Source organism: Sabethes cyaneus, chromosome 1 (genome assembly GCF_943734655.1).
Source record: "Sabethes cyaneus chromosome 1, idSabCyanKW18_F2, whole genome shotgun sequence".
Taxonomy (NCBI): domain Eukaryota; kingdom Metazoa; phylum Arthropoda; class Insecta; order Diptera; family Culicidae; genus Sabethes; species Sabethes cyaneus.
In genome coordinates this window covers 67,736,740-67,763,230 of record NC_071353.1, presented here as the reverse complement: position 1 = coordinate 67,763,230, position 26,491 = coordinate 67,736,740, and the positions used below count along the sequence as shown (strand labels likewise).

General features: G+C 38.3%; 2 protein-coding genes across 4 annotated transcripts in view; one reads left to right on the top strand and one right to left on the bottom strand.

The window, feature by feature from the left end:
* Positions 1–24,467, top strand: part of LOC128733139 (myoneurin-like) — a 79,003-nt gene extending 54,536 nt beyond the window's left edge. The window contains exons 1-2 of one of the 3 annotated variants that reach the window (XM_053826769.1): positions 1,927–3,469; positions 7,356–7,854. In XM_053826769.1, the coding sequence (XP_053682744.1) occupies positions 1,992–3,469; positions 7,356–7,839 (1,962 nt within the window). In that variant the 5' untranslated portion in view covers positions 1,927–1,991 and the 3' untranslated portion in view covers positions 7,840–7,854. Of the gene's footprint in view, positions 1–1,926; positions 3,470–7,355; positions 7,855–24,361 lie in introns of those variants that run through there. The other 2 variants (XR_008411869.1, XR_008411868.1) reach the window with 2 other exon arrangements.
* LOC128733142 (low molecular weight phosphotyrosine protein phosphatase 1-like) lies at positions 12,430–13,150 on the bottom strand. Its single transcript, XM_053826771.1, has 2 exons — positions 13,081–13,150; positions 12,430–13,012 (listed from the first exon to the last, which is right to left on the bottom strand). The coding sequence occupies exons 1-2, from the start codon at positions 13,115–13,117 to the stop codon at positions 12,567–12,569; spliced, it is 483 nt and encodes a 160-aa protein (XP_053682746.1). The 5' UTR covers positions 13,118–13,150; the 3' UTR covers positions 12,430–12,566.
* Positions 24,468–26,491: the final 2,024 nt, after the last annotated feature.

The following is a 26,491-nucleotide window of genomic DNA, read 5'->3' as shown; positions in this document are numbered from 1 at the left end:
ATTGTATGTCTGTTTCTGGTATAAGCAAAGTGGTACAACGGTGGTTTCTGTACCTACCTTTTTCACCGTTGTACGAAGCTACAACCACAGAGAACAGACATCCATTCAGGAACAAATGTTTCGCGAATTCTTGGATAAAATTTCAAATTAAAATCACCTAATATGCTAGCGACACCACCACTATAGTTTCCCAACTAAATGATTCTTTTGACTTGCACATTGACAACCTTTGGCTCTTCTGGCGCTAGTATATATGGACTATATGCGTTATACTAGCGCCAGAGGCTAGCTGTTGTGAGTTTAGTGTAGAATTTTATGCGCCTTTAGCGACACCATCACTATAGTTTCCCAACTAATTTGACATAAGTTTTATCCAAGAGGGGACCTTTCGCTTGGATATCTGTTCTCTGTGACCTTATTACGTGATTCTATCGTTGTACACGGTGACAGACATACAATTGTACAGGTACAACGCTGATACAATTGTATGTCTGTCTGTGGTATTAACGTAATACCACAGAGAACAGACATCCAAGCGAAAGGTCCCCATTTGGATAAAACTTATGACAAATTAGTTGGGAAACTATAGTGATGGTGTCGCTAAAGGCGCATAAAATTCTACACTAAACTCACGACAGCTAGCTTCTGGCGCTAGCATAACGCATATAGTCCATATATACTAGCGCCAGAAGAGCCAAAGGTTGTCAGTGTGCAAGTCAAAAAAATCATTTAGTTGGGAAACTATAGTATAGACATCCATTCAGGAACAAATTTTTCGGGAATTCTTGGATAACAATTCAAATTAAAATCACCTAATATGCTAGCGTCCCCACCACTATAGTTTCCCAACTAAATGATTCTTTTGATTTGTACACTGACAACCTTTGGCTCCTCTGGCGCTAGTATGTATGGACTGTGAGCGTTATGCTAGCGCCAGAAGCTAGCTGTTGTGAGTTTAGTGTAGAATTTTATGCGCCTTTAGCGACATCATCACTATAGTTTCCCAACTAATTTGACATAAGTTTTATCAAAAACATCCCATCAATAAGACTGGCAACTCTGCTAAAAGTCGAGCGACAGTAACAGCAATGCTATCTGCCGAGTTAAAGTTGAACCACAGACAAACAGACATAATACTCGTTTTCCATTCATCGTACCGATAAAACCGTCATTTCAAATTTGGGCTTAGTTGGGAATGTCTCCGTTTTGGTCAAAGTGGCGCTTTTTGACGAAAGAAGGGGAATTCCCCATAAAAAATACTTGCTACTTCGAGGGACACCCATATTGCTATTTGATATTTGGGAATGTCGATCATAGATGGTGCTAGTGATCAGGTTAAATGTGAGATACGATAATTTTTGTTGATTTTTCTTCCAAGAGTTATGTCTGTTTGTCTGTGATTGAACTTTCACATACTAGTGTGTGTATATTACAATATGGATGTACACAAACTCGTATGCAATGCATTACCATGCTCGCATACATATTTTCTCACCAATACATGTACACACATCTTAAATTTTTGTCTGGTGGGGCGCGCTGTTCCTTCTGTTGCTCGTCATTTATACGGGTGCGACGAAGAGATGCCAGTCTTCTTGATGGAATGTTTTTGGTTTTATCCAAGTGGGGACCTTTCGCTTGGATGTCTGTTCTCTGTGGTTTATCTAAATGATAAACTATAAACTGGAATGGAAAGAGATACGCAATGCCAAAAACAATTCGAATCGAGTTGCGTTTCTCATTCGAAACGAGATAATAAATATTGCATACTTTTGGGATGACATGTCGCCACTCTGTATGTAGTCACTCTATATAGTGCATGTAAACTTCAAATGAACCTATAAATAAACAAAATAATGAAGCTTTATGGATCACCTATGGTCTGTGGCTGTGCCAAAAGGGAATAAAATAACAATCGAAGTGGATTTCCAAAAAATTTTGCAAACGAATTATTGTGCATGATTGTGTGATTCAGAATAATAGTAGATATCATGGACAAATTAGTTCAAAAATGCCTCGTACCTGGGTGCGAGTTTTTGACAAACAACTGCAATATAGCTTTTTTCAATTTTCCTACGTTGGATCGTAGTCAGATTCGAGTATGGAACAAAGCGCTGGGTTTTCGTGCAAACTGCAAGCATATTCCCGATCCAAAAGTGTGTGAGAAGCACTTTGACGAATCTGAGATTGATAAAAGTGTTTTACCAATGAAACTAAAGATAAACGCTGTACCAAGTATCGGGTTGGTTAGCACGTCAAATTTCACCGAAAACGAAATAGCAAGCAGTAGCAGTAGCAATACATCATTGGCAGCAGGAGAGCCGAATTATTGTCGATTGTGCGCAAAATTGGAACGGCAGCCGTTCAAAAATAGCATTCAAAAAATGATGAAGTGCAGCGATACAGCTAAATTATTAGATATTTGTTTGGCTGATGGACGAAACAATACAAAACTTCCCAATGGAGCTTGCGATGCTTGCTGCCACATGATGAAATTTTTAATGAAATTCATTAAAAATTGCTGTGGTGCACAATACAAATTATCAAAAATATATTCAGGGAAAGATCAGGTGCTAGAATCGCAGGACATGGAACCAGCAACAGATGAAGTTGAAACTCCCATTAAAAGTGAAGTTGATGAAGTTACTGCTGAGCTTCCGACAGATTATCTTGAGATTGGAATGGAAAAACAAGAATGTCACGAAACATCAAAAAATGTTTTGGAAGAAATAATTGCAGATAATGAAATTTGTTTTCAGAACAAAAGCAGACTGACATACAACAATGCTGAGGTTAAAAAAGAACCCGACGGTAATGATTCTGATTCTGAGTTCGATTCCTCTAGAGTTTTACAAGGTTCTTCATCAGAAGGGGAATCTTATACAGATAATGACTACGAATCTGAGGAACTTATAGTAAAACAGGACAATGCTGTATGTATGAAATTCGAGAATGACAAAATAGTAGCAGATAATAAAATAAAAAAGAGACGCGGACGTCCAAAAAAGAATGTTTTACGACATTCCAGCGAAACAATATCACGTAAACCTCGCGGGATTCGCGATAAAAATATGGAAGACAAACCTGCATCGTTATGTAAACAAATCTGTCAAGTGTGCGGCAAAATTTTATCTAGTACTGCTACGTTTAATGTACACATGATGACCCATACCCAGCAGAAAGATATTGTATGTCCTATATGTGAACGAAGATTTTATGTAAAACAACAGTTGAAAATTCACATTGAATCGATTCACGAGAAAAAAGATTTTGTTTGCAATATTTGTGGTTTAAAGTGCCGCTGGAGGAAAAGTCTGCGCCGTCATATGCTACTACATGATGATAATCCTTACAAACATAAATGCACTTATTGTGACAAAGCTTTTGCTAGACCTAATCAGTTACGATACCACGTAATGAAGCATACTGGCGATCGTGTTTATTGCGAAATTTGCGGAGCAGATTACAGGTACTTTTCAAATTTCTACTTTTCGATTACATATTCTAGATAGAATTAACAAAAGGGCGAATGTCGCAAATATAAACAAAACGAGTGAGTTATTTTTTGCTGGACGAGTATTGGTAAATCAACCCTCACTCGGTTTGTTTACGCTTGCGACATTCGCCCTTTTGTTAATTCTATCTTCATATGTCGTGTAAATATTGGCCAATTAACACTTTGTTGATTTTAAGCCCATAATCTTATAGTTACTATATATATAGTTCGGCGGATACAAAAATCGGGAGCCAAATAGACGTCAAAAGCGGAGCCAAACGTTTTCCAAAATTCGGATTGTGGGACTAATATTAATAAACAATCTTTATTTTCATAGAACTAGCGATTACTTTCCGTAAAACCCTGCAAATTTCTCCATAATTTCGAATTAAATTTTAAAAATCAGGGTTGCCAATTCGCCTGGTTTTCTATCCGCCGAACTATATATATATATATATATATATATATACTAGCTGACCCGACAAACTTCGTATTGCCACAAATTAACCTGTGTTGTACATAAATCATGAATCTCGGATGATCTTTGTCACTATCTCGAGTTTTGCAAGCCCCCCAGTGGGCGGCGCTTCCGACGGCGGGTCACCGGCAACACTCGCGACCGGCTCGTCCTGAATGATCTAGTGTTACTATAGATAGTTTTTGTGGTCTTGTTATTGATTAATGTTTTATGGAAGAGTCTCGAATTTCTCGAGTTGGATTAGTTTTTGAGTTTCGCAAAAATTTCTGTTTTATTTGTATGAGAGTCCATATCTCCCTACCACAGGGGTGAGAGGTCGGTCTCTAACTATCATAAAATAAATTCAAGACTGAAAAATCTCCTACATGCTAAATTTGGTTCCATTTGCTTGATTAGTACTCAAATTATAAGGAAATTTGTATTTCATTTGTATGGGAGCCCACCCTCTTAAAAGGGAAAGGGGTCGTAATACACCACAGAAAAAAAATTCTGCCATCTAAAACTCTCACATGCCAAATTTGGTTCCATTTGCTTGATTAGTTCTAAAGTTATGAGCAAATTTGTATTTCGTTTGAATGGGAGCCCCCCCCCTCCTAAAAAGGTAAGAAGTCCTAATTCATAATGGGAAAAATGGTTGCCTCCAAAAACACCCACATGCCAAATATGGTTCCATTTGCTTGATTAGTTCTCGAATTATGAGGAAATTTGTATGGAAGCCCCCCCCCTCTTAAAGGGGAGAGGAGTTACAATTCCCCTTATAAAGAGGGAGGGGTCTCAATTTACCATAGAATAAATTCTTGTCACCGAAAACACCCACATGCCAAATTTGGTTCTATTTGCTTGATTAGTTCTCGAGTTATGAGGAAATTTGTATTTCATTTGTATAGGAGCCCCCCCTCCTAAAGTGGGGAGAGGTTCTTATTCATCATAGAAAAAATTCTTGCCTCCAAAAACACCTACATGCCAAATTTGGTTCCATTTGCTGGATTAGCTCTCGAGTTATAAGGAAATTTGTATTTCGTTTGTATAGGAGCCCCCCCCCACTTAAAGTGGGGAGGGGTCCCAATTCATCATAGAAAAAAATTTTGTCTCCAAAAACACACACATGCCAAATTTGGTTCCATTTGCTTGATTAGTTCTCGAGTTATGAGGAAATTGGTATTTCATTTGTACAGGAGCCCCCCCTCTTAAAGTGAGGAGGGGTCCTAATTCAACATAGAAAATTTTCTTGCCCTCGAAAACTTTCACATGCCAAATTTGGTTCCATTTGCTTGATTAGTTCTCGAGTTATGAGGAAATTTGTATGGAAACCCCCCCTCTTAAAGGGGAGAGGAGTTATAATTCCCCTTATAAAGAGGGGAGGGGTCTCAAATTACCCTAGAATAAATTCTTGTCACCGAAAACACCCACATGCCAAATTTGGTTCTAATCAAGCAATAGTTCTCGAGTTATGCAGAAATTTGTGTTTCATTTGTATGGGAGCCCCCCCTCTTAGTGGGGGGAGGGGTCTCTAACCATCACTAAAACCTTTCCTGGCCCCAAAAACCTCTACATGCAAATTTTCACGCCGATTGGTTCAGTAGTTTTTGATTCTAAAAGGAACACAGGACAGACAGACAGACAGACAGACAGACAGACAGACAGACAGACAGACAGACAGACAGACAGACAGACAAACAGACAGACAGAAATCCTTCTTTATAGGTATAGATTTGTATTTCATTGGTGTAGAAGCCCCCTCTGTTAAAGTGTGGAAGGGTCCTAATTCACCATAGAAAATGTTTTTGCCTCCAAAAACCTCCACATGCCAAATTTGGTTCTATTTGCTTGATTAGTTCTCGAGTTATGAGGAAATTTGTATTTCATTTGTATAGGAGCCCCCCCTACTAAAGTGAGGAGAGGTCCTAATTCATCATAGAAAAAAATCTTGCCTCCAAAAACACCTACATGCCAAAGTTTGTTCCATTTGCTTGATTAGTTCTCGAGTTATGAGGAAATTTATATTTAGCTTATATAGGAGCTTCCCCCTCCTAAAGTGGGGAGGTGTCCCAATTCATCATAAAAAATATTCTTGTCTTCGAAAACCTTCACATGCCATATTTGGTTCCATTTGCTTGATTAGTTCTCGAGTTATGAGGAAATTTGTATTTCGCTTGTATAGGAGCCCCCCCTCCTAAAGTAGGGAGGGGTCCCAATTCGTCATAGAAAAAATTTTGGTCTCCAAAAACACACACATGCCAAATTTGGTTCTCTTTGCTTGATTAGTTCTCGAGTTATGAGGAAATTTGTATTTCGTTTGTATAGGAGCCCCCCCTCCTAAAGTGGGGAGGGGTCCCAATTCGTCATAGAAAAAATTTTGGTCTCCAAAAACACACACATGCCAAATTTGGTTCCATTTGCTTGATTAGTTCTCGAGTTATGAGGAAATTTGTATTTCATTTGTACAGGAGCCCCCCCTCTTAAAGTGGGGAGGGGCCTAATTCATCATAGAAAATATTCTTGCCTTCGAAAACCTTCACATGCCAAATTTGGTTCCATTTGCTTGATTAGTTCTCGAGTTATGAGGAAATTTGTATTTCGCTTGTATATGAGCCCCCCCTCCTAAAGTAGGGAGGGGTCCCAATTCATCATAGAAAATATTCTTGCCTTCGAAAACCTTCACATGCCAAATTTGGTTCCATTTGCTTGATTAGTTCTCGAGTTATGAGGAAATTTGTATTTCGCTTGTATAGGAGCCCCCCCTCCTAAAGTGGGGAGGGGTCCCAATTCATCATAGAAAAAATTTTGGTCTCCAAAAACACACACATGCCAAATTTGGTTCCATTTGCTTGATTAGTTCTCGAGTTATGAGGAAATTTGTATGGAAGTCCCCCCTCTTAAAGGGGAGAGGAGTTATAATTCCCCTTATAAAGAGGGGAGGGGTCTCAAATTACCCTAGAATAAATTCTTGTCACAGAAAACACCCACATGCCAAATTTGGTTCTATTTGCTTGATTAGTTCTCGAGTTATGCAGAAATTTGTGTTTCATTTGTATGGGAGCCCCCCCTCTTAGTGGGGGGAGGGGTCTCTAACCATCACTAAAACCTTCCCTGGCCCCAAAAACCTCTACATGCAAATTTTCACGCCGATTGGTTCAGTAGTTTTCGATTCTATAAGGAACAAAATACAGACAGACAGACAGACAGACAGACAGACAGACAGACAGACAGACAGACAGACAGACAGACAGACAGACAGACAGAAATCCTTCTTTATAGGTATAGATATATATATATATATATATATATATATATATATATATATATATATATATATATATATATATATATATATATATATATAGTAACTATACATAATCTTACATTCACCGTTTTTTTTAGATTTAACTATATGTTAACTCAACATAAAATACGTAAACATGGAATTGTTGTTGAAGGAGTGCAATTGTACAAACAGAGCGCTCGGAAAAAGAAATCTGAAAGCGGAGATTTAAATACACGCCGTACCCGTATGGCAGACGCCTCGCAGACCAATATTCAGATTCAGCAGTCTGTCATGCAACAAGCTACAGTTGCTTTGCCAACGTTATCTATCAACGATCATGACCGTACTAATCGTAGCGATCTTTCTCATTCAACTGATCTTGGAAGTCCTGCAACAAATGTATCGTTTACAACCATTAATTCACCAGAACAATTCCCTAACCATACGCAGTCACATTCAGGATTGCAGACACACCATCAGCATCAACCGCTCCATCAGCAGACACATCACACAAATCAATTGATTGGATTTAATGGGACCGGCTTAAATATGTCGTTGCCCCAAGGGCTCATAGGATTTCCAACTATGGAGCGACCATAAACAAAACTCACCATTCATAACATGAAATAAATCAATTAAATTATAATATTTGATTTTTATTATTGTCAATTGCAAGGAAAATTGTACCATCCAAAGTGCGATATCGCTCATAAAAGTGCTATTTTGCATTAAATCGTTTCGGTTTCTTCGGCGCACTTATTGCTTGGAATATAACACAAAAGTGCGCCGAAGATACCGAAACGATTTAGTGCAAAATAGCACTTTTAGGAGCGATATCACACTTTGGATGGTACAATTTTCATTGCAATCAGCAATAAAACAAACCTGCCAATCATCGAGATTGATGCCGTGAACCCCGCTAATTTGAACGATTTCTCATGCAAACTGATGTAACGTTGTGCCAAAAAAAAAATTTTTTTTGTTTCTTCATCAACTAAGTAAGATCGAATAGTATTTAATTTTATTGCACAGTTATGAAAGGTTTATGTCTCGGCTATAGTATGAGAATACATACAGCTCAAGAGGGTTGAGTCCTGGCTAATATTACAGGTGGCAAAGATATATTCCAGTGCGTATTTACTTGTACTAAATGGAATACGCCAAAATCTCGCAATTTTTGTTTAAGCGGCCATATTAAAATTTTAAAGAGGTTATCCGTAAACAATTGAAATGCAAGTCGCTTAAAAGCAAGGGAAAGAGGTAAAGCGGACGAGTTTCGTAACGGATCGTCTGGCATAAAGACGCATCTTTATGTTGAGTTCTATAGTCGAATTAGTGATAAGATTCAAATTCTTTATAATTGAATTGTTCAAAAGAATTCAACTAGTACAATTAATCGAAAAGGTGTGTTATATAAAAGTGTGAATTTATTTTATTGATTACTGTATAACTAATTGTAGTGTTCTACAGCTTAATAGCTCGGTGTGATATCGTGACAGAATTTCTATCGGCGTCCGTATTTTGAATGCGGGTTTATAGTAGAAAAAGGTAATTTTTGTTATCTTTTAAATATAGACAGGGTGTCGATTATCCAGCGAAAATAAAATTCCCTGACTTCCAGGTTTTCCAGGTGTATTTCTAAAAATTCCAGACGCAAAATATCTCCTTAATTTCACTTATAAATGTGTTTATTTGGCTAAATTGGTTGTTTACTCTTAAATTATCATTTCCTAATGAATTTAATTTTCCTTTTTATGCAAAATTTCTAAGTGCAAAATTAAAATTAATTCGAACTTAATTAACGCACATCGGAATTAAACAATCAAGCTAAATAAAAATTGCAAGATGTCCTTTCGGAAAAAAATGAAATAGTCTCCTGTTTTATCAAAGGGTTGTGGGATGAGCCGTTTTGACTGTTAGATTACATGTAATGAATGGGTATAAATCCGCTTCAAACATTTAACTATGCAAAACAATAAACTTAAAAGTTGGTCATTAGTATAGAACATAATCCGAAGATATTTTTGAACACAAAGTCCGATTTGTCTGAGCAGCTATTTCGTTTTATCAAAATTTGAGGAAATAATTGTTCCTCAGGAATATAAAAATTTTTGAGCCCAAATGTCTCAACGAGCATCGCAGCATCATTATATTATTTAGAACCTGACCTGTTTTTATTCGACCTACTTGTAGCCAGCTTTTGATATTCAGGAAAACTTCGGGTTTGCGACTCTATCGACCCTTTGCTCGAAGTCGAATTTCGAAGATATGACTGAATTGTTAGACTAAATCAGAATTTTGAAGCTGAGGGTCTTTCATTAGAATACGCTTACGTAGGGTTTCACTAGTGATCGACATAAGAATAAAAATGAAAGTCCGGGTTCCGGCTCGTTCAGGTTGAACATCGTAGTAAATTTTCAAAAGCTGATCTAGGTTCAGTTTGATTAGTCCTCGTTCCAGTTACAGTCAAATCTCGGTCCGGAAGTCTGGAATTATCTAGAGGCACAATTTGCTGGTATGGCCTTTTTATGCCACTTTCCGTACAAAATAAGCAAATTTTCTATCCACAATTTTTGATCTAAATATCCAATTAATAGCAAAGAATCCAAGATATTGGTAATGATCGATTAGATTGTGAGCACTTTCCTTTGAAACCTGAATCGATCAAATCGGTTTAACCGTTGTTGAGGTTTAAAGCAGGTCAGTCGCACATTCATGCATTTCGAAACTTTTGATACACAGCAGATGGTTGCACGTGAGTAAAAATAACGTGTCGTATTCTAATTGATTAAACCTTGAATGAAAAGGTGCCAGATATTTGAAGTAAATGTTATTCTTGCGAAGTCTTAACTTTTCCGGTATATTTTCTTCCCGTGTCAAAAATCCCTGACTTCAAATGAAATTCCCTGACATTCCCTGACTTTTCCAGGTTGAAACGAATTTCCCTGACATTTCCAGGTTTTCCCTGATTTTCCAGGTAATCGACAGCCTGAATAGATATCTTGATTCTAACATCCCAACAAATATTTTTGTTTAAGAGCAGCTTATTCAACTATTGTAAAGCTAAAACCAATGGAACAAGCACTTGATAAGCTGCCATACAACAAATATGTTACTTGGGATACGTCCGTGTTGAACCTCAGCGCTCGTCCAACGGGCGTTTTATTCTCCGTTCTACGCCTGGCTGGTATAGTTTGCGTTTAAGTTTGTGTGCTACGTTTAGGTCCGCCCTGCAGGGTAGTCAAACAAAGGCGTTGGCAAGTTCGCTAATCCGTTGCGAAATCTTCACGGCGGTCGTCAATAGCCGCTCGCGCTCTCCCGACCCAATTTTACACGTTACAACCTTCTGGTGGGTCGAAGTCTGAGAGTCGGTGCCAATTGCGCACCGAGGTACCGAGTCTGAAGCAGCCGTGCATTTCGTTACCGCCGTGCGGCAGCGGAATCTTAGTACGCGAGGGCCGTCGGCGAGCACGTTAGCCTGTCCCGAGAATCACGAGACAATTGCGTCGTCATGAAAACTCTCGTCGAATAAATAAAATCGTAAGCTATCCGTCCAGCAGCGCCACCCTCCGGAACTTTAATTCGACCGTACAACGTACGTGGAGGCCCAACAGTCGACCAAATCTACCGGCAACCAGGTCCAACGCCACGTTCGGTGTAGAGATGGTCGGGTATGAAAATTTGAATACCCGAACCCGACCCGTACCCGATCTAGAAAAAAATTAAAAACCCGTACCCGACCCGAACCCGCAAGTTTATTATTTTTGATACCCGAACCCGACCGCAACCCGACGGGTACGGGACGGGCCCGGGTACCCGACCATCTTTAGTGTTAAAAAGGTCAATAGAGATACCCGACCCGACCCATATCCGGTTTCAAAAACAAAAATTAGAACCCGTACCCGACCCGAACCCGCAAATTATTTTTTTTCAATACCCGAACCCGACCCGAACCCGGCGGGTACGGGTACGGGTGCGGGTTTCGGGCAAATTTTCCGCTACCCGACCATCTCTAGTTCGGTGGTTAACCAGTTCATCAGCAGGCCGTCAGTATCATCAAAATTCTGCGCGCAGGTAGGCGGATACCCTTTTTATGGCCATGGATTTAGTGTTCAGTGCAATACGAAAGAATGAAATAAAAGTAACGTAGATTTGAGAAGTTGCATACCTAAATTGTCTTTCGCTGCTAGTGCTACGTTGTTCTGCTTTACTACCATACGAGCATTAGTGTTCAAATTATTTAAAGGAATTATTGTCAATTGCAAGGAAAATTGTACCATCTCAAATGCGATATCGCTCATAAAAGTGCTATTTTGCATTAAATCGTTTCGGTATCTTCGGCGCACTTTTTCGTTATCTTCCAAGCAATAAGTGCGCCGAAGAGACCGAAACGATGTAAGCTAAAATAGCACTTTTATGAGCGATTGCGCACTTATTGATTGGACAAATTTTCTTGCAATTGACAATTAACAATTAAATAAATTCACGTAGACTCAATTTCCCACCTTGCAAATTCAAATATCATAGAGTCCCTTCGTATCCGGCAGACAAAACTAGGAGGTAGGAGAAAAAACTCGCGCGGAGCTAAATCACAGAATTCATTGTATATAGGTACACAACATAGCAAGCGCAACGTGAATACCTCTAATATGTTATGTTTAATCTCGTTTGTTTGTTTAGATTATAGTCACGTTAACCAGCTCTGGGTCATTCGTGACTTCTGCGGGGTTGGGATTTGAACCCGGGTCCTCGGCGTGAGGCGTGAATGCTAACCACTACGCCGGGACTGACCCCGCGTTTGATCTCGTTACTAACGTCATCGTGTACTGCAATATAAGGTTTTGCACGGGCGAGCGTAACCTCACTTCTTTGACGTCTATCAGTGGTTTGTTTACATGGACTTAGAACGTGGGTTAACATGTTGAAAGTGAATATTGCTTAACGCCTTAAAGGTAAGTCAGAAAAGTACAAAAACTGCCATTCCGAGTAGTTTGGAGGGCGACACTGCTGGATAATACGCTTTTGAAACGTTTAACTTCAATTTATGCATATCGCGTTCGCCTAGCAAGCAAATAGTAAACAAACCACGAGTGGATGTCATATTGGTGAATTGCGTTCATTCCGGTTCATTCGTGACGTCACCTTGCAAAACCTTATTGCATTTTTAAAAGAAAAGACAACTGCTATATACTAACTTTTATATTCTATGCGAATTCAAACCTGATATAACTACTTGACAACAGCTGCTGTAATTTACATAAGTTTGACTCTAATCTTTTATAACCATACCTTTTTAACTCTCAGTTTTCAACGCATGACTGCAGAATTTAAATTTCAGTAGTTTGCACTTTTGTAAAAAACGCCAAACAACAGCGTATACATTGTTTATAACATTGCTCAAAACCAGCCGCTCCCTCGTCATAATATGGATCACGGATAATTTTACTTGGAGCCTCTGGATCAAAATCGCCTAGCATAAGTAGCTTAGCGGTGGATTCGCTTGGCTCTAAACGTTTCAAGTCCGACATGTTTTCTTTGTCCATTCCAAATATGTAATCGTAATGATTGAAATCCGACTTTTTAATTTGTCGAGCACGGTTATCATATGGAAGATTATATTTTTTCATGATACCAAGAGCACGATGGTCCGGCTCTTTTCCAACATGCCAAGCGCCGATCGCTGCACTATCTACTTCCCATCGATCAGCTACCCCAGCGTCAGTTATCGTTTTTAGGTACACAGCTTCGGCAATCGGTGATCGACAGATATTGCCTATACATTGCGTCGTTATGAGAAATAATCTTATTGAATGCGAAATGCTTAAATGCTATCCAACCTACCTAAGCAAATAAATAGAACTTTTTTTCTATCAGACATTTCAAATATTTGCTGTTTCCTTTTGGTGGCTTTGGGTTCACTGTTCACTCGGTTCACTTGACGTACGGCAGGACCAATGTGATATAAACAGGTGTGGCAATGTTGGTTAAGTGGTGTTAGTGCAATGAAGAAATTTCATTATGGTGTGGATGAAATCGTAAATCGACCAGTCACGATGAAGCGTGACGTTAAACTCCAAAAACAAACCCCATTGTCCGACGCGGTTTGTTTTTGTAGTTTGACGTCGTTTTCTGATTTTTCGCTACTAATACCATCAAATGTCTTCATCTGCCACACCTTTTTAAACCTCATTGCGGCAGGACGGCACTCCACTCCCTCCACTCCAGCAGTCCAGCCACGCAGAACAGAAGACTTCCACTCCCAAGCAACCACAAGTTCGATTATTACTTGACACGCGAACTCGAAAGTTCATAATTAGTTCAGATTCAGTTCCCTGGAACTTTCTTGCTGATTAGTAGTGTATATCAAGTATACGTGGAACTAAATGCTTTAAGAAGTGCTGCGAGTACTTCATAGATACTTCAAAGCTATTAGGATGCTACATGAAGTTCTGAAGTAACTTTAGTTGCTAACAAGTTCTGCGTGCTGCTTTTTTGTTTATATTTCTGGTGATCAAACCAGCAGAACCTGAAACTATTGGAGATTAATTATTTTTGTTTCACTTGAATAAATTTAATCCTCGCACATTTCTAATTACAAATATAAATTAGAATCAAATGCTCTTCATTATTGTGTTGTGTTGTGTTGTGTAGCATATGCTGTCGGTATCTCACTACTATAGTTAATTGCCTGGTTCCAAACTTTATGTTCTATAATTAACTTGCGCTGCATAAAGCTGCTGCAAGTTCTAAAACGAACTTTTACTTAACAACTCATTGGCAAAATTCACATCGCTTGTATACGGCAAAGGTGACGCAGTGGATCGGTATAGGTTTGCAACGCGGAACACCCGGGTTCAAACCCAACAGCAGGCAAATGCAACGAATATAGAAGTTAGGTAGAAATATAAAAATAGAATATAGAAGTGCTGCTAAATTTGTTTTTTCTTAGTTTTTGACAGTTTATTTCGAAGCTGCTTAGCGTTCTATGCAGTGGACCCAAGACAGCTTGAAAGTTCGGTTAATTACTTAAAAGTGACGCTGCTTAGCAAGTTATAGATTGATATACATAAAGCTGTTTAACCCTTGTTAGACACCATTATTCGAACTTTTGGTTACTTGGGCTTCCACTTAGTGGAAGACCGAACGATTCGGCGTTCAAAACTACCACCCCAATAGAAAATTTTGACAGATGCTGTTTTACGCGTCTACCGACGAAATAGGATGCCAAAGAAATCAACCTATTATTTATAACTATAATATTATAACTATTACAATCAACCGACTTCGTCGGATCGCGTTGGGTGGATGTCTCCGTCACCCGACGCATTGGTATCCAGCAAAGTAAATTGATATATACCAGGTATATGACAATGCGAGCTGTCATATACACTTTGCACTAACACATCTACACTAGTTCTGAGATTTCGAGCATTTTGTATGGAAAATTAGTTAATTTTTTAAAAAAATCGTTGGATACGCAAGATTTGTCTTTTTTTCTTACAGCTTTTATGTTTATGCTTAGAACATTATTTCTAGTATGTATTTTCATGAATACAATGAAGTGCAACATTCCAAATTGCAAGCGGAAATTTTTTCGTCAAAGCGGTATCAAGATGTCTCAAAGAAATGTTATATCGCTTTCCTACAAGTAGTAAAACAAAAAAGATTTTTTTTAAAATGCTCGGACATGATTGTTCAATAAGCAGCATGAGCAACATTGTTATCCGCCCGCGATATTTTTCGTCTGATTTCTGGTAAGCTTTTAAAGTGTTAATTATCTTCTAAGACCGTTTTGTAGCAATCTAAGATTACTTTTTATGGTTTTCTACGTAGTGTTGAGACGGGTAAATTGTGACTTCAACTTAAGGATTTTCAAGCAGTAGCACAAGCATCTATTCGAATAAAACTATTTTTTAAAAGAAGACATCAAAGGCAGATATTCAAGAGCATCATGCAAGCAAAATGTTGGATGGAACGTGTTTTAATTCAAGCAACCGTATACCGCATTGATCGTGAAGTATTACATTAACATTAATTCATTTTTCAATTGCACATCGAAATAGTTAGTCACCCATGTTCTCAAATTTTTTACGCATAATAAAGAAGGCTACAAGTGCAAATGACTTTAAAATATATTCCTTACATTTCATTGTAAATGTTCAAATATTTCTCTGGAATAATATAGCTGCATTCATTAATTACAATTAATTTAGTTTTAATTTTCATGCAAGTTCCACCATATTTCAGAACTATTTCTTCTTCTTTCTACACACACACTAATGCAACCCTGGATGGTCACATACCTGGTATATATCAATTTACTTTGGGTATCCAGCTTTTTACGCGCTATAATCACAGAGAACAGACATCCAAGCGAAAGGTCCCCACTTGGATAAAACTTATGTCAAATTAGTTGGGAAACTATTGTCAGTGTGCAAATCAAAAGAATCATTTAGTTGGGAAACTATAGTGGTGGTGACGCTAGCATATTAGGTGATTTTAATTTGAAATTTTATCCAAGAATTTCCGAAAAATTTGTTCCTGAATGGATGTCTGTTCTCTGTGCTATAATGGCGGACGCTATAAATTGTGTTCGTAATATGCGAACAATCTTTTTGACAACTCTGCGTCCATCAAAACTGATTATATATACACGCTCAACCTCGGCTACTCAAAATTGAGTAAAAAACTACTCAGTTTCGGAAAAACCGTGGGTACGCAAAAATGAGTAAAGGTGCTGTCACTCAAAAATGAGTAGGCATACATTTTCTCCAAAATGAGTAGTTTTTGCTCAGTTTTATTTACTTGGATAAATGGGTGGAAACTACTCATTTTTGAGTAACCGGGCATTTTGTCAAAACAGAGTAGTTTCTACTCAGTTTAATTAACTAGAATAATGGGTGGAAACTACTCATTTTATTGAAGGAAATGGTTAGAAAATACTCATTTCGAATATGTTATTTCAATTAAAATATCTAATTTAGTATGATGTATTATTATGAATATTTATTTGTAATTAATTTGTAAATTAATGTAATGCATTACGAACATCGGAAAAAGTTTCACATTATTTGAACTTAAGTTTTGAGTTTGCCCTCATTCTACCGTTTTCAATCCGAATTTCGTTTTCTTTATCTCGTTTCAAAGATATGACCCAAAACTGGCACCTAAAGTAAGTTGAGGAATATTTTGTTGACTAATGGCCACTTCAGCGTCGGTTTCGGAACATCCGGTAACTGTTTCGGGTGACATTTTTGACGTAGGACTACGTCTTTGTTTACATATACTGGGTAGCAATTTGTGAAAACGAAAATAGAAGTGTAACGTTTTAATGAATCTTTCAAATGATATTGTCAATTGCAAGGAAAATTGTCCAATTAATCAGTGCGCAATCGCTCATAAAAGTGCTATTTTAGCTTAAATCGTTTCAGTCTCTTAGGCGTACTTATTGCTTGGAAGATAACGAAAAAGTGCGCCGAAGACACCGAAACGATTTAAGCTAAAATAGCACTTTTATGAGCGATATCGCACTTTGGATGGTACAATTTTCCTTGCAATTGACAATAATAACTACTAAACTACTGAATGAAACCGAACCGGGATTTCTGTCTATCTGTCTGTCTGTTCGTATGTTCCTTATATACTCGGAAACTACTAAGCCGTTCGGCGTGAAAATTTGCATTTAGGGGTTCTTGGGGCCAAGAAAGGTTCTTATGATAATTAGAGAACCGGGGTGCAGGGAGATAAGATAATTAGAGAACCGGGGGCGGGGAGAATACGGGGTGCTCTCATACAAATGAAACACAAATTTTTGCATAACTAGAGAACTTATCAAGCAAATGGATCCAACTATGACATGTGCGGGGTTTTGGAGGCAAGAAATTTTTCTATGGTGAATTGAGACCCCTCATCTTTTTAAGAGGGGGCTCCCATACTAATAAAATACAAATTTCCTCTTAACACAGACATAACTCTTATAAGAAAAATCAACAATAATTATCGTACCTAACATATAGCCTGAACACTAGCACCATCTATGATCGACATTCCCAAATATCAAATAGCAACATGGGTATCCATCGAAGTAGCAAGTATTTTTTATGGGGAATTCCACTTCTTTCGTCAAAAAGCACCAATTTGACCAAAACGGAGACATTCCCAATTAACCTAAATTTGAAATGACGGTTTAATCGGTACGAAGAATGGAAAACGAGTGTTATGTCTGTTTGTCTGTGCTCTTAACTTGAGGACTAATCAAGCAAATGGAAACAAATTTGTCCTGTGGGGGGTTTAGGAGGCAATACTTTTTGACGTAGGACTACGTCTTTGTTTACTATACTGGTAGCACTGGTAGTCAGATGCTATACATTAGTTGAATAAGCTACTTGTAAACAAAAATGTTTCTCGTGACGTGATTTTGCGGCTGCCGTGCGGGAATGGGATAAGCAATTGCAACAAAATATGTTGGAATGATAGCGTAAACCGAAGATATCAGATGGCTCTGCAACATGTAGGCTGACTGCCTTTTCCCTGAGAGGGCCAGGCTAAAATACTCAGCAGGTTGCTATAGGCATTTCCTTGCAGCATGAAAGATTTCGTCACTTCACAACTTAACTTATCAATTTAATAATTTTTGCAACAAGTATGAGTATGAGTTGCTATTAAAAAATGTGATGTGATTTCATTATTTTTTCGTGCATGAAAATCTTACGTAAGAAATGATTAAACTCCCTCCCCCCATCATGCCTGGAAACAAGCAGTTGTTTTATACGATTCATTAATAAATTAATAAATTAAATAACTTATGTAGCCTAAAATCATCCCAAACTCGGGAACCGAGGGGCAAGACACTTCATAATATTATCATAATATTAATATATTAGGCTCTATTAAAACCCTATAAATGTATAAATAAATGTAACTTTATAGGGTTTTCGGTTATATTATGGGTGGGAAAGGTATTAAGGTTGGAAAAATATTTCCGTAGGGAAAAGTAATATATTTTCGACAGTGTCTTGCCCCTCGTCGGGAACCGTATATTATACGACTCCAAAATGTTCCTATTGTACATCAGTCTCATTTCATCATTTGTTCCGGGATCGACGCTGAAGTCGCCATTAGTCAACATCAACAAAATATTCCCCAACTTACTTTAGACGCCAGTTTTGGGTCATATATTTTAAACGAGGCAAGTAAAACAAAATTCGGATTGAAAATGGATGAATGAGAGCCAGCTCAAAACTTGGGTCGTTTTCACCCCAATGAATAATGCTCATGAACATGAGGACCACCTACCGGTAGTGTCGTATAAACATGGAGAAACGCTGGCAATGGCTATAGATTGGATAAATTCCAAGATTTTTGAGAAGTAGAAGCTACCAGAGGACTGGATGGAAGGAATGGTTTGTTCCATCTACAAAAAGGGCGATCGGTTCGACTGCTGCTGACCCTAGAAATGAGCGCAAATTCCGCCAATGATCAATTCCAAACAATTCCGGGGCAAAATTTGTGGTAATAACCAAGGTCAGGCTGCAATAGGCCAAGGATACAATATCTTATTCTGCTCCCTGAAAATAGAAAGACGTAGACTACTAAAGATGTGTAAGAATAAAAAAACAAAAGTAGTAAAGTAGTTGCTTAATAAACCAATACATACATAAAGAAATGATGAGAGTGCATTCATTGCAAAGCTTGGTTAATAAATAATGCATATAAATTATTATTGATATTCGTGTGCAATAATTGATGTATTCGAAATTGATGCAAGATTACAGAGGTGGGCACTGCTAATCAGCTAACCGCGAACTAGCTAGCGCATAGTGCGTTCGTCAGGTTTCAAATGGGTTAGTAGTTTTGTTAGCTTGGTATAATAGGTTTTTATAATCTTATGAACGCATAAGGTAAATGGTAAAAGATGGTAAATGGTTGGATAAAGCGCAAAACAGATCCCATAGTTGTGCTTAGCCTCCTATCCCTACGTCCACGTGATACCAGCCGAAATACGAGCTACCTCAGCGGAGATCCGGTAACCAACCCCGGTAGAAACAGAGGTCGTATACCAACAGGGAAGGAGGCACAGTGTTGTCTCGACACTTTAAGATGGCAACCCCATCACGAGACTTGGTAGCGTAGGCCTTAGTACCGTCTAGTAGTGTCTAAATCTAAAAAACTAAGAGTCAAAAAAATTGTACTCAGAACATTCGGCATAGACAAAGGCGACGAAATAAGGACATGCAATGGAATCTTGGTACTGCAACTGCAACTGGAACTGCAGATCGCTAAATTTCGTTCGGTGGCGACAGAGTGCTACTCGATCAGTTAGAACCCCGATATTTTAGCATCGTGGCACTGCAGGACTGTCGCAAAGGCGAAAAGGTATGCAGGGTCCGTGGCGGCAACGTACAATTTTACCAGAGCGTCGGAGCGACCAACGAGCTGGGAACGGGCTTCGTAGTGATGGGCAAAATGGAGGATCATAAACATGTATTGTCCACACGAAGGTAGACCCGACGACGAGAAGGAAGCGCTCTATGCGCACCTCTAGGCAACGTACGAGAGCTGCTCACCACGGGACATCAAGATCGTCATCGGGGATATGAACGCCCAGGTCGGCAAGGAAGCAATGTTTAGACACAGAGAATAGACATTCAAGCAAAAGATCCCCACTAGGATAAAGCTTATGTCAAATTAGTTGAGAAACTATAGAGATTTTGTCGCTAAAGACGCATAAAATTCTACAATAAACTCACAACAACTAGCTTCTGGCGCTATTGTCACGCTTATATATACTAGCGCCTGAGGAGCCAAAGGTTATCAGTGTGCAAATCAAAAGAGTCATTTAGTTGGGAAACTATAGTCTCTGTGCTATAGTGGTGGTGACGCTAGCACACGCTATGTCCGAAGGTACTTATTATTAAATTTACATACACTTCAGATTTCTCTTCACAGGATTCACAATCCCCCTTGCAGTGACATGCAGTGAAAAATGAGTATTTTCGAAAATCTGAGAAAAATGGAGCAGCGTCACTGCAAGGGGGATTGATCAATCCGTACAAAACTTTGAGAAAATGAATGTGGGGTCGAAATGAGCAATTATCCCAAATTTGGTTGAAATCGGAGGTGGTGGAATACAACGGATATGATCACTAGAGAGGGGGTGACCTCTAAATGACCTTAAAAATTGAATTTTGCAAAAAACCTAAGATAAAATATTTTAAGACCTTCATTGAATTTATTGTTTTGACTAATACTAACATCCTGTGAAGAGAAATCTGTGGTGCATGCCGGTTAAATAATAAGTACCTTCGGACATAGCGTGTAGCATATTAGGTGTTTTAATTTGAAATTTTGTCCGAGAATTCCCGAAAAATTTGAAAGAGTCTAAAATTACTCGAGTTCGATTGGTTGTTGAGTTACGCAAAAATTTCTGTTTTATTTGTATGAGAGTCCTTATCTCCCTACCACAGGGGTAAGGGGTCTCAAACAATCATAAAAAAATCCTGCCTCCAAAACCCCCCAAATGCCAAATTTGGTTCCATTTGCTTGATTAGTTCTTGAGTTATGAGGAAATTTGTATTTCATTTATATAGAAGCCCCACCCCTCCTCAAGTTGGGAGGGGTCCCAATTCACCATAGGAAAAATTCTTGCCTCCAAAAATCTTCACATGCCAAATTTGGTTCCATTTGCTTGATTAGCTCTCGAGTTATGAGCAAATTTGTATTTCATTTGTATGGAAGCCCCCCCTCTTAAAGGGGAGAGAGGTCATAATTCCCCTTCTAAAGAGGGGAGGGGTCTCAATTCACCATAGAAAATATCCTTGTCTCCAAAAACACCCACATGTCAAATTTTGTTCCATTTGCTTGATTAGTTCTCGAGTTATGAATTTGTGTTTCATTTGTCTAGGAGCAGATACTCCTCTTAATGGGGGGAGGGATCTCTAACCATCATAAGAATCTTCCCCGGCCCCAAAAACCCCTATATGCAAATTTTCACGTCGATCGATTCAGTAGTTTTCGATTCTATAAGGAACATACGGCCAGACAGACAGAAATCCATTTTTATAGGTATAGATTTGTTTGGGAGCCCCCCCCCCTCTTAGTGGGGTAAGAGATCTCTAACCATCATAAGAACCTTCCCTGGCACCAAAAACCTTTACATGCAAATTTTCACTCCGATCGGTTCAGTAGTTTCCGATTCTATAAGGAACATACGGGCAGACAGAAACCCATTTTTATAGGTATAGATTACCAACAAATGCATATTTAATTTTTATCGTAGAAGCCACTCAAAAATCAAAGCGCAGCCTTCACGGTTTAATTGGCTTTGTAAGCGAATATCGTTTGCCAGACACCCAAATAAGTAAAACTGTTTTTAGTAATCATTATAAAATAGATACGATAATAAGAAAACCGCTTAAATAAACAAGAGATAATTTGACAAAACAGATCTTAAAACATTTAAATCAATCAAAAACTGAATTGCTTTCCATCTGGTTCCTCTCTGACGTCACTGTTCTGGGTCAAATTAAGCAGTGTCGTTTGGCCGACTGGCATATAGGCAACACCTCGCGATATCCTCTGCAGCCTCAATTCTTCGCATTTCTACAAAACCGTCATCGCCAATTTAGCCAAAAAAATTCGCTGCTTCAGCATTCCCCTCCGCCGATACGACAGCGGCTTTCTTCTTCTGTTCGGCATTCTCGATTATGAAACGATCTTGTCAGCTTCCCGTTAGGCAACTTGTTACATTTATATCGCTTGGGTAAATTCATTGCCGAAAGTCAAATGAGTAACGGAAATGTGAATTGGCCAGGCTGAAGCCGACTTGCGTGTGTCGAGACGCACAATTAATTGGCTACGAGTAGCGCAGGATTAAGTACAATGGAGAGGAATTCTTGATGCGGCAAGTGCCACCGCGGCTCTCGGCTGGTAAAGAAAAAAGAAAGTTCTGGAAGCCTCCGATAAATTAAATATTTTCAAAATAATAACAAAAATAAGCATGAGATGGAAAAAATGATAAAATTGACCATTGGCGGTCGCGATGCGAGTAAATATAATTGATATAAATAGATAGTTGCATTATTTCCAAAAAAAAATCCTATACTTATTTAACTAAAGTTTATTTAGTGGAAGCTAATTGGAAGCGTTAACCCATTTAAAACCTAGTGAACACACTATTCGTTAGCTAATTCGCGGTTAGCTGATTAGCGGTGCACACCTCTGCAAAATTAAATTAGTAAAACATAAAAAGTCAAATTTAAAACTATACAATTTACGATTCTGCGTTTAGCACGCAGAACATCGTAGTTATGTGAAATAATTAAGTTCAAAACAATCTCACCGGCACTTACAATATGTTCTCTTGTCCGTTTCATCAGCAGCAACACATCTATGAATTTGCTGCAGTCCAAAGCAGGTCAAGGTCATCTCCAACAGTAATTAAACAGTCAGCTCTAACCACTCTAACTCGCGATTTGCACCGAACATCCACCAGCAGTATTTAAAAAGTTGGATGACTCGTGCATCTTGCGTTCACTTTTGTTCACAAAAATAAACCAGTATAGTCAAGTATAGTATAGTTTAAAAAATTTAAAAAAAAAACAAACGAGAGCGAACAAGCGTTAAATCAACAACAAATTTTCGCGAAAAAATCTGATTGCGGCAACACTCAATTTTGAGTAGTTTTTGCACAGTGACAATATGCAATTCTACTCATTTTTTGACAGCCCCATACAACGATTAAAAAATGAGTAGTTTCAACTCAGTCACTGAGTAGCCCTGGCTAAGCGTGTATAGAGTGGCGACAATGTCAAAATTGGAATCTCGCGTCACTTTTCATTTCGTCCAATGTAACAATTGTAAACAAATCCGGTTTATCACAACAAATTATTGCTCTTTTTAAACTCTATGTTATACAAAAACACCTGCCCAAATAGAATTATTTTGAGGTGAAAAAATTAGCATTATCAAAATGTCCAATGTGCACATTCGAATTACGAATGACTGACTGTTACTTCGGTCGTTCTCATCTGATGTCCAAAGTGCAAAAAAAATCAAAACAAACCCAATCTGTACATTGGACGTTTAGCAAGTGAAAGTTTTTTTTCGCATTATTTATGCATTTTAAGTGAAACAAGCGGTCTAATATTGAAAAATAACCTCGAAAATAGCGTAGCACGGCAACGCACGTATTTTACGGTGATCTCGCTTAATTTATGTGCAAGAGCCTGGAAAAATAAAACCGTCCAAAGTACAGCATGAGATGGTAAAAAGTCCAATGTAACTTTTTCCATAATAAACCAAAACTGCTTAGTTTTAATTAGATTTTTAAAATCTCCGTTAAATATTGAATGTTATTATTCATCAACCACGTTGAGTGAATGATTGAAAATTATTTCATTTAGAAACAATTTAAAGTTCAATTCGAAGAACTTCGATCTCGTTTTTCTCAATATGGTGGAATTGTTACATTGGACGAAATCAAAAGTGACGCGAGGAATGATAATTATCTGTCAGTGTCATTCCAATCGAACAGGCGACCTATCCAATGCGTATGCAGGAAAGAGAAAGAAAAACCTTGGAAAAACCGCATTGCATACATTTGGGATGACTTGTCGCCACTCTGTATATAGTCACTCTACGTTTGATTACCCAATAGAAAATTTTGACAGATGCTGTTTTACGCATCTATCGACGAAATAGGATGCCGAAGAAATCAACCTATTAATCAACCGACTTCGTCGGATCGCGTTGGGTGGTTGTCTCCGTCACCCGACGCATTGGTATATTTAATCTGTTACCGTCGGGTAACGATTAAATCAGATGATGATCGGTTTACTCTGTACAGAATGATGTTTTGACAGCTAAGTCTGAGTGATTTTTGAACAAGGCCAGTTTACTTCTAATTTACTTGTTCTTTATTTGAATAGCTAGGTAAGTATCCTTTACATAAAAAGACAGCTGCATTGAATTTGTAACTTATTATCGCTATGTTAGTTGGAATTTCGCACTGAAAATTATCGTGCGACTATTTTTTCCTATCGGATTGTGGAGCCACACAACGGAGATAGAGGTTAGGTCCAGTAACAAGCTGCTCTTGACTCGGTTTATATCTTCCTTAAAGGAACTCCGTCCGGATCTGCGTCGCCGTCAATGAGGCATGGAATCGAAAAGGTCCTGCGACAAGTTCATCTCCTTTGTCACGATGGGAACGGATTGGTTCTGCGGAGGAAGTTGATCGATTGGCTTCATGAAGGATGAGCAGGTTAGTGAAATTAAACTATAGGAGTCAATATAAGTGTTCGTGTATGTTCCGCAGAAGAGAGAAATTTCTTCAATGAACAGCTTTTTTCGATTCCAATTAATTACCTTCTGATCGTTACAGGTTGTCATCGCGCCGACGTCGCTCGTGCTATTTCAAGCAGTCTTCTTCGTTCAACTCGGTCTTGGGCCGCTGGTCGCCAATTCTCAGAAGTCTAAAGTCACTTTTAAACTGGTCGAGCGATACCGCACGGTGGGCATCTCTGTTCCTGAGGCAGGAGGAGTTGTTGAAGAGGGCCACTTTCAGGGCATTATTAGGAGCATTTTTATTAGAATTAGGTTTGGTTCTATAGACTTCAATATAATGCTCGAATTGATCCACCTATTTTGTCTGTATTGATAAATTTTATATCCCGAATAATCGACCTATTTTGTATGGTTCCGTAGGTTACAAAATTTTCTCCATCGATTAATCCACCTATTTCGTATGATTTACGTATTTCGTCATCTGATTCCTCCACCGATTTGATCGGCTTTGGTAGGCAAGTTAACTACATACACCAATTAATCCACCTATTTCGTCGGTATATTGACAAATTTTATCGCCCGATTAATCAACCTATTTCGTTTGGTTCCATTAGACACCTTTATTTCGTCACCCGACTAAACAACCAATTTAGTCGGTTTTTGTCGATCGATTAAACATACCGACGAATCGGTAGATCGCCCTGTTAAACTCCCATAAGCGTCGTTGCAACAATCGGCCGATTCGTCGGGTCCAAAATCGGGCGATTCAGCCGACGCGAACCTACTAAATCGGGGGAAAAGTAGGGGGGATTTTTTATCGGGTAGTATGGGAGCTGTCACATTGTTACCGGGTTGGATTCATGAATCCAACCCGGTAACAATGTGGCAGCTCCCATACTAATCAAACGTACCTAAAACTGCTGGTTCATGGTTCACGACAGATGTTTGAAAGCGGCGTAAATATCGAAGAAAGAGTTTATTATCATTTGTTTTGGCAAAAAATCCCTTGTGCATATAAGATCTGAATTGGTTTATTATTTCGATAGAGTATTTTACGAACTGACAACATTATGCCAAGTACCAAAACGTTTCCGGGGTAATGACAATAGCAGCATAAGTGGTTCTTGCTCTATTTGGTTCTGTCATGTAACAGATTTTTTTTGTACACTCAACATATTTTGCACATAACTAATGGTAAATTTCCATATGAATTCCCCATGATTATCATGTGCCGCATATAAGCACAATCCGCCTAGAAATACACATAAAAATTATACGGATATAAATAGCATGTGCAATTATACACATAAAAAATATACGCATATGAATAGTATGTGCAAAAGTTTCGCGTACCCATAAATTATAACTGTTCGGCATATAAAGTTCATTGACTGGGCACATTGCAAAAATCTATGTGTGGGACACATAGAAACTATACGAAAAGTTTTCTCAGTGTACAACTGCAACGATCTCTATTGCTTGAATTTACTCTTGAATTTTGCTTAACTTGTTCTGTTAATGACAAAATCGATCCAGCAATCATGAAAGAGCATTTCATTTTAAATTGTGCAGCGGATAACTTTCAATGAAACACGCAATATTTAAATACTTTATAGCAGACAACTCGTACCCAAGAGTGATAATCTTGTAATAAATACCGCTTTTTATCTTGTAAACAAATCAATCAAACAACCCACCAAGAATTCAAACAGTTTTACCGAAAACATGAAACAATGCTGAAATAATCAATACGCATACTTTTCAAATCGTTGTCCAGACAACTTTTTACGTTCACATTTAACGTAACAAAAATTAACATTTCTCGCGTCACTTTTCATTTCGTCCAATGTAACAAATGTAAACAAATCCGGTTTATCACAACAAATTATTGCTCTTTTTAAACTCTATGTTATACAAAAACACCTGCCCAAATAGAATTATTTTGAGGTGAAAAAATTAGCATTAT

Bases quoted from the DNA above. Each gene is read 5' to 3' on its own strand.
- LOC128733142 (XM_053826771.1), bottom strand. From the start codon at position 13,117: ATGTCTGATAGAAAAAAAGTTCTATTTATTTGCTTAG. The intron at 13,013-13,080 runs GTAGGTTGGATA...CGCAATGTATAG, and splicing joins AGTTCTATTTATTTGCTTAG to GCAATATCTGTCGATCACCG.